Source organism: Myxocyprinus asiaticus, chromosome 48, assembly GCF_019703515.2.
Source record: "Myxocyprinus asiaticus isolate MX2 ecotype Aquarium Trade chromosome 48, UBuf_Myxa_2, whole genome shotgun sequence".
Lineage (NCBI taxonomy): Eukaryota > Metazoa > Chordata > Actinopteri > Cypriniformes > Catostomidae > Myxocyprinus > Myxocyprinus asiaticus.
The window spans coordinates 6,322,227-6,337,162 of NC_059391.1; the positions used below are offsets into that span (position 1 = coordinate 6,322,227).

At 37.0% G+C, this 14,936-nt stretch overlaps 1 protein-coding gene across 1 annotated transcript in view; it reads right to left on the reverse strand.

The window, feature by feature from the left end:
* LOC127437077 (ankyrin repeat and BTB/POZ domain-containing protein 2-like) overlaps positions 1-14,936 on the reverse strand; it is a 78,387-nt gene that overhangs the window by 31,083 nt on the left and 32,368 nt on the right. Inside the window, exon 2 of the mRNA XM_051691721.1 lies at positions 8,761-8,910. Coding sequence (XP_051547681.1) covers positions 8,761-8,910 — 150 coding nt within the window. The remainder of the gene's footprint in view (positions 1-8,760; positions 8,911-14,936) is intronic.

A 14,936-nucleotide genomic window follows, 5' to 3' on the forward strand; every position in this document is an offset into this window, starting at 1 on the left:
AAGAAACAAAGTTTAAAATCTGTTTGGTCCAACTTCATCTTAATTGTACAATAGAGTGTTGCCAGGGCACTTTTAAATGAGGTGAGGATAAATATGTGCAGAATATTTCTCTCACAGAAATTGCAAGTCTGCCGCTGCTGTTGGTGTGTGTATAGGTGACTTCTCGCAAACGAGTTCTTGTTGATTGTAACTATGGCAACGGTCGCCCCTGAAACTGCGACGCGAGCACCCCCTTGACTGCAAAAAACACTTCCACTATGAGAGAAAGTGCAGCGGTTTTGATGCATTCTGTGTGTAATTACCAAACCCTCCTGGATACTGGTACGTGCAGGCTGTGTAGACGTCGCTGCCTTTTACATTTGGTCCAGTCAGGTTTGAAAAAAATTGCCGTCAGGGCAGGTCGGACTTGGGTCTAATTTTACCGGGCCTGTCTCAGGTCGGATTTTTTTTTCAGATTAACATTTTTATTGGTTGCTCCTCAAGCACGATACATAACACAACAAAACATTAATGTACAGAGTCAACCATTATTCCCCTTAAACCCCATTATTTCCCTTCCCCCCTCCCAATCCCCAATCCCACCCCGACCCCCAACAAACATCCCTGTGGCCAAGTCCGAGTACACACGCAGATAAAATTTTTTTATAATAATAAAATTGCCTAGCCTTCTATACGACACCTCCTCAAATGCCACCACCCTGCCCATCTCCGGGTTTTTCTTTTTTAAAAGTGTATTTATGCACGTTGGGTTCGTGTAAGAAGTGATTCTGGTCAATTTGGGTCGGGTACAGATCTTAGGACCCGAGAAGACCTCTAACGCTACCAAGACAGATGGAGGAGAAGAAGTTGTCACTGCAGTAAATTTGAGTGTGTGAGATATAGCGACGCGCATGCATCCTTGGTGCCAGGCATGCCGTGGCACACGGTGCTTGAGCCAGTACTGAAGAGGTCTCATGTGTAAAAGACCTAATGGAATGATGGCGGATGCCGCCACCATAAGCCACAATGCTTTTTGAAACAGCTTCAGTGGAAGTGTTCTCCCCAGTTTGAACTGAGACAGTCACTGGAGAATGGCCTGAATGTGCTCGCTTGTGAGATGAGCACGCTCACTCATGGAGTCGAGACGGACTCCCAAAAAGGAAATTTGTTGGCTGGGGGAAGAGCGTGCTCTTTTCCCAGTTGACATTGAGGCCCAGGCTGTTCAAATGTTGGAGCAATAAGTCCCTCTGCTGGCATAACAGAGCCTCTGATTGGGCCAGTAATAGCCAGTCGTCGAGGTTATTCAAAATGCGCATGCCGCTCAGTCTCAGAGGGGCGAGTACCGCATCGATGCACTTTGTGAACGTGTGAGGAGCCAGGGACAATCTGAAGGGCAAGACTTTGAATTGATACGCGGTTCCCTCGAACGCGAATCTCAAAAAAATCCTGTGATGTGGTACAATTTGTACATGAAAATACGCGTCTTTCAGATCTATCGACACAAACCACTTTGCAAGTGCGCGATTAAAATGTCTCAGATCTAAAATTGGCCGAAGTCCGCCGTCTTTCTTTGGGACAAGAAAATAGCGGCTGTAAAACCCTTTGCGGGCTTGACAATCTGGAACAACCTCTTTTGCGTTCTTTGCAAGATAATTGTGTATATCGGCTCGTAACACCGGCGCGTCTTTGGGAGGAATCGTGGAAGACAGAACACAGTTGAAACGGGGTGGCCGACGTGCAAACTGGATCGTATAACCATGTTTGATCAGTTTTAGCACCCAGTCAGAAATGCCCGTAAGAGTTCGCCACCCATCCGCGTAATGGGACAGAGGGCAATTTGGTTAATTCACTATATGACATAATGCGCCGCTCACAATTGGGAAGCAGTTGTGCATAATGTGTGGGCTTTGAAGTGGAAAAGAGCTCTTTATTGAGAAAGTGTGAGTGTCTTGCGCATGTGCAACGAGCACCGTAATCTTTTTTACATTCTTTATTTGAATGTGTGACACAGAAGCAACATTTTGAATACCATTTTGAACAACAATAATCTTTTCCTGACAAACAGCAATGGAGAAGAGAGGAACAGCATTGTGTGTCTCTAATCGAGCCTTCTTCGGGACAGGTGAAAGGAACAGTGAGCTCTGCATTCCGCTTCATAGGGCTGTGCTCGTCAGGAGCACTTTTGCTGCATGGGGGGGTTTCCCATCTGCACATGACTTGCGCTGAAGCGGCTGCCTATGTTTGGGCCACGGCTTGCACAGCTCTAGAGTGTGAGCGAGCTGGTTGGGATGAAGTACTGCTCCATTTTGGCATAAAATGTCTCATAGCCTGAGAGTGTTGCTGAGCCGTAACGTAGCGCTCAGCAAACCTTTCCACAGAACTGACGAATAGGTTGGCTGGAGACACCAGAGCGTCAAAGGGGGCGGCTTTTTCAACATCACGCAGTTCTGTGAGGGTAAGCCAGATGTGACGATCCAGCACCACCAGGTTGCCCATTGATTTGCCAATGGCTTTTGCAGTGACTTTATTGGCCTGTAGTGCTAAGTCCGTAGCGGTGCAGAGCTCTTTAAATGTCTCTGGATTGTAGCCTTGCTCGTCCATTTGCTTGAGGATCTTAGTAGGGAAAACTTGGAGCACCGCCATCGCGTGGAGTGCTGAACCAGCTTGACCCACTGATGAGTATACTTTTCCAGCCAGTGCAGACGTTAGTCGACAAGGCTTGGAAGGATGAATTGGGCGTGATTTCCAAGCAGAGGTGTGCCGCTACCGCCTCTTCCACAGGGGGTAGTTGGGCATAACCTTTGTCTTCCCCGTGGTCCACTTTAATGAGGAGAGTGGAATCGCTGTGCAAGCGAGACGAATAGGGCGCATGCCAGGTTTTTGTCAGTTCGTTATGAACCTCCAGAAAGAATGGGGCAGATCTGCGGGATGCGGTCGCTTGATGACGTCCGGACTGCAGGAACCACTCATCAAGGCTTTTTGAGGAGACTGAGGGGCTCACAGGGTTTGATCCCTTGGGAGCCACAGAAGAGACGGGTGGGAGGGTGCAGGAGGCTGAATCGTCCCTCAGAGCGAAGCGAAGAGCAAGCGAAGTGCCTTGAGACTCATGCCCTCACAGTGAGGGCAGTCTGTCTCTCTGAGAGCTCTGACATTTACGAAATATTTACGGAACCACATCTCACGTAAACGTGTTGTGCGAATCAGACCAACAGTCTAGGAGGAGTTCGGAAAAGCAGGTTTTTCAGAAAACTCTAACGCAAACACGTAAGCGGCTCTTTTATATATATATATATATATATATATATATATATATATATATATATATTGCAGATATAGCAATAAAGGATACTCAGGCCGAAGCGCTGCATGGAGTACGTGTGTCACTGAAGCGAGGCCCCGTTCACCAATGAAGCGTCTAATGGCGAGGTGTACAATGTCCACCGGAACATTGTAGGGGAGCAGAGAGTCTTCTAAGTTTGTGAAGATTCCGTCCAGTGACTAATGCAGAGGGCTTCTAAGACGAGAGATGAATTGCTATCTTGAAGGAAGAAAATTCTGAGAAATTGTGTTTTTGTGCCCGCTTATATACCGGACAGCTTCGCGCCTAAAAGGGCGGGGCTTAAACACCATGGCAAGTCTTAGAATTGGCGTAATTGTAGAAGGGTTTCAACTAGGTCGTCGGAAAAGGAATTTCCCATATGTCGAGTGAACTGTAATCGTAAGGGAAATGTAATTCCAATCAGTTAGAAAAGATATAGCACACTAGAACAGTCTGAATATCTGTGCTGAGTTTGGTGCATAAAAAATCTCAGAGAAGTTACAATTGATCATTTTGGCCTTGGTTTAGTGATTTCAGGAAAAAAAACTAAACCAAGACTGTTGAATGACTGAATAACTTTGTCAAGTCAACATTATAAATCAATGATCCAATATCAATTATTCCTTAAATATTACAAGGAAACAATTCAAATAAGATGACCACTTCAAAGACATATAAAAAAGTTATAGCATACAGCAAAGGTTATGGAGGTTAGTGACATCAAATTGCATACAAAGTTCAATCAGAAATGGGCTAACAAGACATTGGACACTAACTAAAACTAAAAACCACATGTTGGCAGAGCTGATATGAAAAGAGAATGTGAAAAGACAGAAAACATCTCTCTCTAAGCAACTTTAGGGATGATATGTCCACCTGCATATGTCTTTTCCTCACGTATCTCACTGTTTGAGACAAAGATAAGAACATCTTTCGCACTGCTTCACAAGGAGTACAAAGAAAAACGGATTACCAAGTAACAGTGTTAGAAATAGTGTAAGTATTAACTAAAGTACTTATATCTATACATATTAGCATTGAATACATGTCTAAGTCTATGCTAATTTGAGAGGACATCATTGTGGGCCGACTGCAGTCTTCATTCGAGGTAATCACCTCTTGAATTCATTTTCAAACCACAGAGTGTTGTCTGAGTTAGAGGAATCTCTGTTATGATCTGAAAGAGCCCTATTGTGTTCTGCCAGCGTCTTAAGAGATGTATGAAGCAATCAGGAAGTTTGGGGCTTTGCTACTAATGCCTGCCCCTAAGGTTCAGATCAGCTTTATTGGAATGGGGATATTAAATAAAAAATTCACAAAGCGCATGGTAATACTGGGTGTAATGTAAGGCTCTTTAACAATTGTCCCTCCAAACTAAGCAATACATTTACCCTTTCACAAAGTTACCAATTGGTTGATGGCATAGCTTTATGTTGTACTTTTGCCAATGTAAAATATCAATGTTTAAATCTTATTAAAAGGTTTACCAATGCTAGAAAGGCATTGCATTATTTGATCCAGTGGTTCTTCACTGCCACTGGTGGGTTGTGACCCAATAATGATTTGGAGGTCTGTTCTGATAGGGTTGCAGACAGCAGTGTAAAACCTATGCTAGATGCTAATAATACAATACAACTAACCATAGAAGTGTGCATACTTAGAATGGCAAAATAAATAGTCTTATTATGAACAAAAAAAGAAAATAAAAAATAATTAACTGTCGAGAGCATGAAACCATCAAAATTTAAGAGACCATTTACAAAAATGTATGTTTTTGGGTCAATGACATGATGCTCATTTTATGTCCAGATCTTTTTATTATTATTATTATTATTATTATAAAAAAAAAATGAACTGAGCTAAAATTCTTCAATCCTCTATGTTGGCAATTAGAAGTAGAAAAAAAACATGTTATTATTAAATATGTTATTATTATTTCTTTAAAAAAGAAGTAGTGGAACAATTGTGTCCACCAAATCAAATCAGTGTAACCAACATGGAGGTAGACAAAAAAAAAAAAAAAAAAATTGTCATGTGACAAAAACATAAAACAAATAAATCCCTTTAGACTGAGTTGTTTAAAAATAAATAAATAAATAAATCAGATATTTTGACATTTTTATGAAAAGGCACATTTTGTTTAGGTCAAATGGGGTAACCCTGAAATGTTTTTTTTTATTTATATTTGTGACTCCAAAATACTTTTTACCTTTTGAAATAAATGATTTATGCGTACACTCACATAAAAGGAAAGTATTTTATTACTTTTTACTCGATCACACCACTTTACTTTTTTAAAGTGATTAAATAAAAAAAATAAAAAATTTGTTGAAAATGCTATAAATGTTTTATTTTTATTTTATTTTTATGTATAAAAATCTAAATGGACATAAAGATTAGATTTCTACGAACTTGACATGTGATTTACACTAGATTTGTAAAAGATTTCTAATTTTCTATCACTTCACACAACCTCATTTGCCAGTGACTTGTATACAAAATTGTCAATTTTACTATTTAGCATGCCATGTGAAAGGGACAGTTCAGGTGATGTTAGGAAGAAAGTCAGCATTCACTTTCATTGCATGAAAAAAACAAAAAAAAAGATGCAATAAACTGAATGGTAACTGAAGCTGCCCAAATCCTTCTTGTTAGGTTATGTGGATAGCCCATGTGTGTCCAGTGTTCCAGGGCAGCTGAAGCCGTACAGATGCCCCAGTGTCCACCCAGCCTCCTAGGTACAGCTGGCTCAAACTTACTTGCTCATAGGAAGATGCCAGCAGAGCCAGCAACATCACGGGCAGCACACAAAGAGAGCTCTCACTGAATTCATTGAGTTTGTGTGCCTGCATGAACGTGCCCTTGTGCTGCGGGACACAAACAGTGGAATGTTCTCTCTTCTGCAGGAGGACGTATGTGATTTTCCACCGGTAAGTCCAACCCTGCCGCCACTGGGACCGTGGCATGATGGGTAAACACAGCAGTGCAGGTAAGACAGCACGGAGAAGGCTGACCTGTGCCAACAAAGAAACTCCTTGACTGCGGAGGAAATATCCCATTTTCAAATATACACTCAAGTGAGGAGGGAACCAGAACAGTACAATGAACTGACAGTCGTGTGGGCATAAAAAAGTTGGATGTTTAAAAGTATTTCCCTGAAACTTTGTAGAATAAGGCACTCAATTTTTTAACAAGTTTTTTTTGTTAAAGGGATATTTCATCCGGAAATTTGAATAAAATCCAACAAAAATCCAGAACTGACATTGCTTTTATCAAAGGAGCCAAGCATTCCGTCTGCACTGCAGACATTGCGTCCCTCATTTCAAGGTAGATGTGAGTCTGGTATTATCAAGTCAGAGGAGAGACTTGTTATTCTGATAAGAGTGATGTTGTTGTTTTTTTGTATTTTCTTATGCTCTAGTGTGCTGAGGGGCCGGCGTAACATCCTGCAGGAATTATCTGGACACAGAGGTACAGATGGCACTTACAAAACTAGATACTGGCCAATGGGCCCTAAAGCACTTTGAGTTCACTTTAAATCTTTCCTTTTGTGTCTGTTTTCCTTCATGAAACGTTCTGTTTAAAAAGCAAATATTCCTCTCTTTCGGGACTGATATGAGTGGTGTTTACCCAGAAATAATGGGCTAATCAGCCTGGAAAGATAACTAGCATTCACATTAACTCCTTCTACACACTGGTTTGGCAGGGACAACAGCACACAAGTGTTTCTCTTTATGATACTTGGAAATATCTTGTCTCTGTTGAGTGTCAGTAAAAGCACTGTGACTGGTGGGGATTTTAACCACATGGAAATGACTTCACACTTGAATTAATCTAAACACATTAATGGACTGATGGTTGATAATTATAATGAGATGTACCTTGAATGTTAATGCAATAACAAAATGATGCTAACATTGTTTCACAATAAAAATGAAAAGACTTTATTTAACAGAGTACCTATATTAGTATACATGTGTTTACATTATTACTGTTGTTCCTTTGTTGTATATTAAATATTTATTTTATCCATTTTAACTTATCCGTTTACTTATTGCATATTTTTCCAATTTTTGTTTTTTTAATTCTGTGCTTTCTCTTAAATGTATATTTATTTTATTGTTTTATATAAAGTTTGTAATATTTATTATTATTATTACATTATTTTTTACATATTATTATATTATTTATTGTTTTATACATTAAGTTTACAGTATTTATTATTATAATTATTATTTTTATATTATTATTATTATTATATTATGTATTGTTTTATACAATACGTTTGTAGTATTTATTATTATTATTATTATTATTATTAATAATAAATAATTTTTTATATATTATTATTATATTATTTATTGTTTTAAACATTATGTTTGTAGTATTTATTATTATTATTATTATTATTCTTAAATTATTTTTATATATTATTATTATATTATTTATTGTTTTATACATTACGTTTGTAGTATTTATTATTATTATTATTAATAAATTATTTTATATATATTATTATATTATTTATTGTTTTAAACATTACGTTTGTAGTATTTATTATTATTATTAATAATAAATTATTTTATATATATTATTATTATATTATTTATTGTTTTAAACATTACGTTTGTAGTATTTATTATTATTATTATTATTATTATTATATTATTTGTATATATTATTATTATATTATTTATTGTTTTATACATTAAGTTTGTAGTATTTTATTATTATTATTATTATTATTATTATTATTATTATTATTACTGTTATTATTTCATTTCACACTTTGCATCATTGCATTTTACAAAGTTTTTTTATGTATTTGTTAATATCACTTGTGTTACTAAGACTTTATTTAACAGAGTACCTATATTAAAATACTTATGTTTACATTATTATTGTTGCTCCTTCATTGTATATTTATTTATTTTTTTCATTTTTTTTATTCGTCTTAATTACTCTTAATTATTGATTGTCATTCCTTATTATTTTTCCAATTCAGTAATTTATATATTTTTAGTTTTGTGTATTTATTGTTCTATTCATTAAGTATTTATTTATAATTTTTATTTTTAACTATTATTATTTAACAACACATTTTACAACATTATTTATTGTATTTGTAAATATTACTAAGCTGCAAACGCTTTGACAATTCACATTCACAATTTGTCACACCAATCACGTATTAGGCCAATAAAGTGCCTATTTTATTGAATAATGTATGTATTGCATTTCAGAGAATATCCATAATGTTTTTTTTTCAATATGCATCACAATGAAACATCGTAGCATGTATGAAAAGTGCATAAACTATAGCTTAAATGTGTACTTTATGAGTTGCAAATGATTCAGCATGTTTCATAATGGACAGAGAGAAAGAGTGAGACAGATAAAGCCAGGAGTATCAGACATAACAGACAGACAGGATTCTTCCTGTCTGTCTGATAAACACTCACTTAGTTCTGAGATGCTGCCCACGCATGTGGCCAGTAATGCCTGCTCGAGTGTCCGGAGCTCCAGTTCAGCGTATGCGTCCTCTCTGCTCTCCAAACCCGTCTGACGTCCTTCTGTGTATGGACTGAAATGAGCCGGGAGCGACAAAACACCTAAAATATAAAGAAGACTAGTCAGGCCAAATGAAGTGACAAAGTTTTCTTGTAAATGTGACACATTATTTACAAAAAAAAAAAAAGTGCTACAACAGGTCTTTTAGTATAAATTTTACATAATAATATAATTTTAGACTCTTTGACAATGCATATGAGAAATGGTCTGTTGTGCACTTATTCACTATTTACAAGTTTCCTATTTGAGGAAAGAGTTAGCGAAAATGAGTGTATTCGAGCACATCTCCAAACACTGTTGCACTCTTTATATGATGCTAGACATCCTTCGAGTGACCCAAAAACTACTTGAAATCCGATCTGACTGTTTAGACTGAAACGCATTCCAAAAAATCTGAATCAGATACACTAAGAAAATCAGATTTTTGCTGCCTGTTTGAACAAAGAATTTGTCCTCTAAGGTGTTGCCATAGATAACAAAGGTTGCACAAGGTCAGGACAGTCACTTCCTCCGTAAACATCTCATGTGACATTTGCAATGGTTGCTTCTGGAACAAACTGGCTGTTTAAGCTCACTGATCTTTGTTGATATGCTGGATGGGACCTTCCTTGGACACTCTGTTGAATGGAAGTTAGTCTTTCCCAACCAAGAGCAATGCAGCATGTTCTATACTTTAATGGAAGCTTCTAAAAAATTAAATTATTGCGTTAGAACAGGATGGCTTTGTTAAAACTTGGATGAAAGGGCTGTTATGCTTACATAACATGAAATATTATCTACTTGGCTCCATCAACCTCTTCCAATTTCCACTCTAATTGGGCTGAGATATTTTGGACTTGGTGAGTCAGAGCTTGGTTGGTTTACGATACAGTAATAGCCTCACACTACACTTTCCTGAAACACTCTTTAAAGCCGGGTGCACATCATCCGATTTATTCATTTATTTCTGTCCTTTACGATAGTTGCTTGTCAGATTGTACAATATGACCACAGTGAGATCTTGCATAAAAGCTATGGCAGACTTTGGGACATCAGTGTTTTTTGACATCTTAGAGCTTTGGTCACAATTGGCAGTGTTGAATGAGGTGATCAAATGTAAGTTCTGACATCATCGTTGACGTACAACACTAAAGTAGTACCGCAAGCCCTTGCACTAATGTTTGCAATGTTTTGACAATGAGTGTAAGAAGTCTGTCTTGGCTGAGCATAAGAAGGAATTTGTTCTCGTTCTTTTGCGCAAATTTAAGTTCAATTTGACAGTACGATTATAACGTCAAGGGTAACACTACATGACTGTGACCCAAAAGTTCTGAAACTGTCAGAACTGAAGACTAATATCCATGCTGCTGGTAAACATGTTACACAAAGCAATTAAATACTGCTGATTTTGACCTACAAAGATATCAAAATTTGTCTCATATGGCTTAATCGTGGCCAAAATCGTACAGAGTTCAGCTTAAAAACTGGTTTGTTTTGCTGAGCCATCATTGCTTTATTGAGTAGAGTTGCCTCCAGTAGTGACTTCCTGTCCAGATGGAAAACCAGGAAAAACAGAGGAATAAAGGGAGGAAACTTGTGTGAGAGCAGGCCAAATCGATTTCTCACTGGTTCTTTGTAGTGCTGGGAAGACAGAGCTTAGCTTTGGCCTTCAGTGTGAGAACTCTGCCAAGGAAAATGAAACAAGCAAGGAACCCTAACAGAGAAGAAAAAACAAAGCAGTACTGTAAGTCCTGTTTCTGATTTATGCATTGGTCCTAACAGAATGACAGTCTCTATCTCATCCGTGAATTTTAAGGGACTTAGATCCATCCAGAATGTTTATATGCATCTTTCCGTACTACCCACATGGCCAAATCTTAGACAAGCCAATGGTTTCTAGTTCAATCAAGCCCAGGGTAGAAATGTAAGGTATTTGCAGACAGGGTTGGGGAGTAACGAAATACATGTAACGGGATTACATATTTAAAATACAAAATATAAGTAACTGTATTCCACTACAGTTACAATTTAAATCATTAAAAAGCATCTTCTGTCTTCACAGATACAAGCTATTTGTAAAACCACAATGTGGTAATGGTAAAGTACTACGGAAAATGACTCATCGTACAGCTGAAATACACCAGGAACATAAATTCCAGTAGACAAAGCTAGACATTTATTTACAGTAAACACCCTTATAGTTGTTTGCGATTTACGTATATTACAGTGCATTTACAGTCTCAGGGTTCTGACTACCAACAATACATGTGAAGACAAAAATAACTTGATTGAGTGAAGTAGATTCTAAAGATATGCTTCTAAAGACATCACCTTCATCACCTTCATCTATGCTTCTAAAGATAGCAACGATAACTATGCAATATGAAATGAATGCTAGGCGGTTCTGGGTTGTTGCCAGGGTGTTCTGATTGGTTGCTAGGACATTACTAGGAAGGTATTCTAAGTGGCTGACTTGCAGTTGCTTGGAAATTGCCAGGTGGTTGCTAGTGTGTTCTGGGTGGTTGCAAGGGCATTGCCAGTGTGATTTACCAATCATTTGAATAAAAATAATACCACACCTTTCCTTAACAAGCTGTAGAACAAACATGTAGGTCTAGTTATGTTCCAAAATTTAATATCTATGGTTTGTTGAAATCCCTAATTCTAAAGTATGAGCAATATTAATTGTGATGCTTGCCTAGATTTCAAGAGGAGTACATGATTTTCTTTCTCCTGAGGTACATAACTGTAAATGCAAAACATTCAGCTAGGTATAAAAATATATATTCTTGGTTAAGTCTCCATGGCTTTCCAATTAAGCGTTGGTCAGGATTTCCGAAAGGAAAGTCAGAGAGAAACGGACGTTCCATTTAAAGATTGTTCTGTGGTTCCAATTTCTCTGTTGATTGCTACATTATACTGTATATTTAATAGCATGCATATTATGACTATGCACAACTAAATTAAAAAGAATTACAAACAAATGCACAGATGCATGCACATGTATGCATGTGGTGGGATCTGGCATGAGCAAAAACCCCTACAATTAAATCCAAATCCAACCCACAACAAATTTGTCCAGCTGCACTGTGGTGAGGCCTCTACATGTGTGTGTGTGTGTGTGTGTGTGTCTGTTATTCTGTATGAGGGCAGGACAAAGCCTGTAGTATTTGCTGATGCTGACCATTCTGTGCAATGCATTGGCTTTACAATGAGCACACATGGCTGCAAATACACATACTATAAGTATTTGTTACTGCAGTCCACGTTACAGTTAAAAGTAAAATGTATTTCCTGATGTAGGTCTTGAAGGAAGGTTCTGCCCATTAGATACGCACTGAATATTGTGAAAAATGCTTTTTAGTAGTTTAAATTTGAATTTTGGAAGAGCAGAATATTGTTTTTGAAAGAGTTTAAATCTGAAATTTAGAAGAGCGAAATATTGTTTTTAAAATAATTAAAATCTGAAATTCAGAAAAGCAGAATTTTGCTTTTGAAATATTTACATTTGTATTTTGGGAATAGAGGAATATTGTTTTTGAAAAAGTTTAGAAATGTAGTTTTGAAGTTCAAAATTTAAGATACATTTTTAAAATTGTTTTTGAAAGTTTATATTTGAATTTCAGCAGAATGGTGTATTTGAAATAGTTTAAATTTGAATTTCAAAAAAGCGGAATGTTGTCTTTGAAATAGTTTGAATTTAAGAATAGAAGAATGTTGTTTCTGCAACAGTCAACATTTTAGAACAGTGAAAAGTATTTAAAATATGCTGAATTCACATCGTGTCGGAATTATTGTAACTGTGAGATGGCAACTTGGAGATTCTACACAGAGCTGTTCACATCCTCTGACCTCATTAAGTTATTTGTTTCTATGGCAACACTCATAGCCAAAATAGCTTTGCTGTTGATATCAGAATAGTTTTTTTTTTATTATTATTATTGCAACATCAGTTCATTAATTCAACTCTATCTTTCCATGCAAAATGTTTAAGAACAAAGAAAGCACTCCAGGTAACAATGGCATAATAAAATGGCATATCAAACAGAAATGTGTTCACTACCATTAACTGTTGAGGCCGCTGCCATCTTGGTTCTTGTTACATGACGTCACAAATGTCAAGTTGGAGCTTTCATAGAATTCTGGGTTTACATCTTGTGATTAAAAGTTCTACGAAAATGTGAACACTTTCTACAAGTCGGAATCTCGTAATTACAGTAATTTCGACATGAGGTAAAAGCACCAATAGTCTCTATGTAATTTTAGCGGAATGTTGCTTTTGAAATTGTTTCAATTTGTTTTTCTTAGAACAGCAGATACTGTGTGAACATTATGTTTACTGTGCAACCTTCATCAAACTGTCGACCTTCAATTGTGTGAAGCAAATTGACAGACTTGTTTCATTTTATTTCCTAAACTGGCTCATGTGTTTCTTTACCCCAATATATCTCTTACAAAAAGTACAATGGTAGTACTTCAAGGTATTTTAAGAATAACACAGAATGGCATTCAGTGTCTAGGGATATAAATGTTTGACTGTAGGTAAGCATCTGATCTACACTGCCTCTGAGCATTTCACACATCATTTTCACTTTTCCACCATGAGAGCACGACTAGTCAAGCCTCTATGAACTGCTGTAAGTTTAGAAACTGTCAGTAATAGCATCACATCTCCCATGAGCCCACGTCCCAACTGAACACCCGCCTGCCTTTCCCACAGCCTGTCCCCATACACTAACACACCAAGAATCTCTTCTCCACATTTGTCTTAGGTCATCACTAATGGGAAAATAAAGTGTCAAAAGAGAAAGAGAGAGAGAGAAAGGGGTTATTTCGGTAAACTGAACCAACTGAGATGTAAATTAATTTTTACAGAGCCTCACACCAGGAACTAGCAGGGCGATATGCAAGAAACACAATATTTCTCAGCCTTTTGACAATTTTCAATATGGCATATGTATATAAAAAATGCATTTGCTTTGCACCAGACCTAAAAGTCTATAAAAGGCCAACATAGATTTTTTTCCATTTGAGTGCATTTAAATTGAAATTCTTGTTGGATTCTTTTTACTCCAAGAAGACTGTCTCATTTTCCCTGTTATAGCAGCAGTGTCCATATAGAGTGCATTCCTGGTGGCTAATTGGTCTAGAAGTAAAGATGTGTTTGGTCTAACACGAGCCAGTTGTTTCTGTGTGTGTATCCGAGTGTGTTAAGGGTTGGGGTTTCTTTCCTTTATGGGCCCAGAGGCCTCATACTCTAAGTGTCTAAGTGGCTTTTTTAAACTCAACAAAGACCACCTGCTTTACAAACAAGCTCTTCATAAGGGTTTTTTTGGTACTTCACCAGCAATTCCTGCTGACAAAAATGGCCTTTGTGATGATGGCCATTCAAAGAAAGATCAAAACACAATATGAAAGTTACAAATGTTCCAATTCACCAAACTTGGCTTTGGTCCGCCCACACATCTACAAACAATGGTACTGTATTTTTGACTCCAAATGTTGACTGAAGCATTTCACACAAGGCTAATGTTAACCGCACCTAAAAACACCTGTTTCGGATGTCAGAGGTCTTTAATTCAATTAGTAAAAGTACTAAATGTGTTACCCTGAGTTGAGATTCATAACATAGAACAGTAGCAGCTACAAAAGCGTCTGCCAAATGAATAAATGTAAATGCAGTTGCTAACAGTTAAACTAAAATGCTAGCTAATACAAAAATTTAAAGACTAAAAATGTGATTATCGATTGTAGTTAAGTTGATGTTGACACCACTTTTATTTCTTTCTAGCATCAATTACCATACCAAATACAAAATAAGAATATGTATTAAAAAAAACACTTTGAAGTTATCCAAAAGATTGACTTTTTATACAAAAGATGTCAATATTAACATATATACTGTACAACTAATGTTGTTTAATGTTGCAGTATTTAATATGCTCAGTACGTTTACGTGTGCAGTTACAATCGAGCTAAAGTGTTTTTTTCAGTCGAGCTGCAGTCGTCACCTGTCTGTCCGAATATACATGACAAAATGCTTAAACAAATATTCAAAGGATGTCAGCTGAGGCAGTGTTGGGAATAC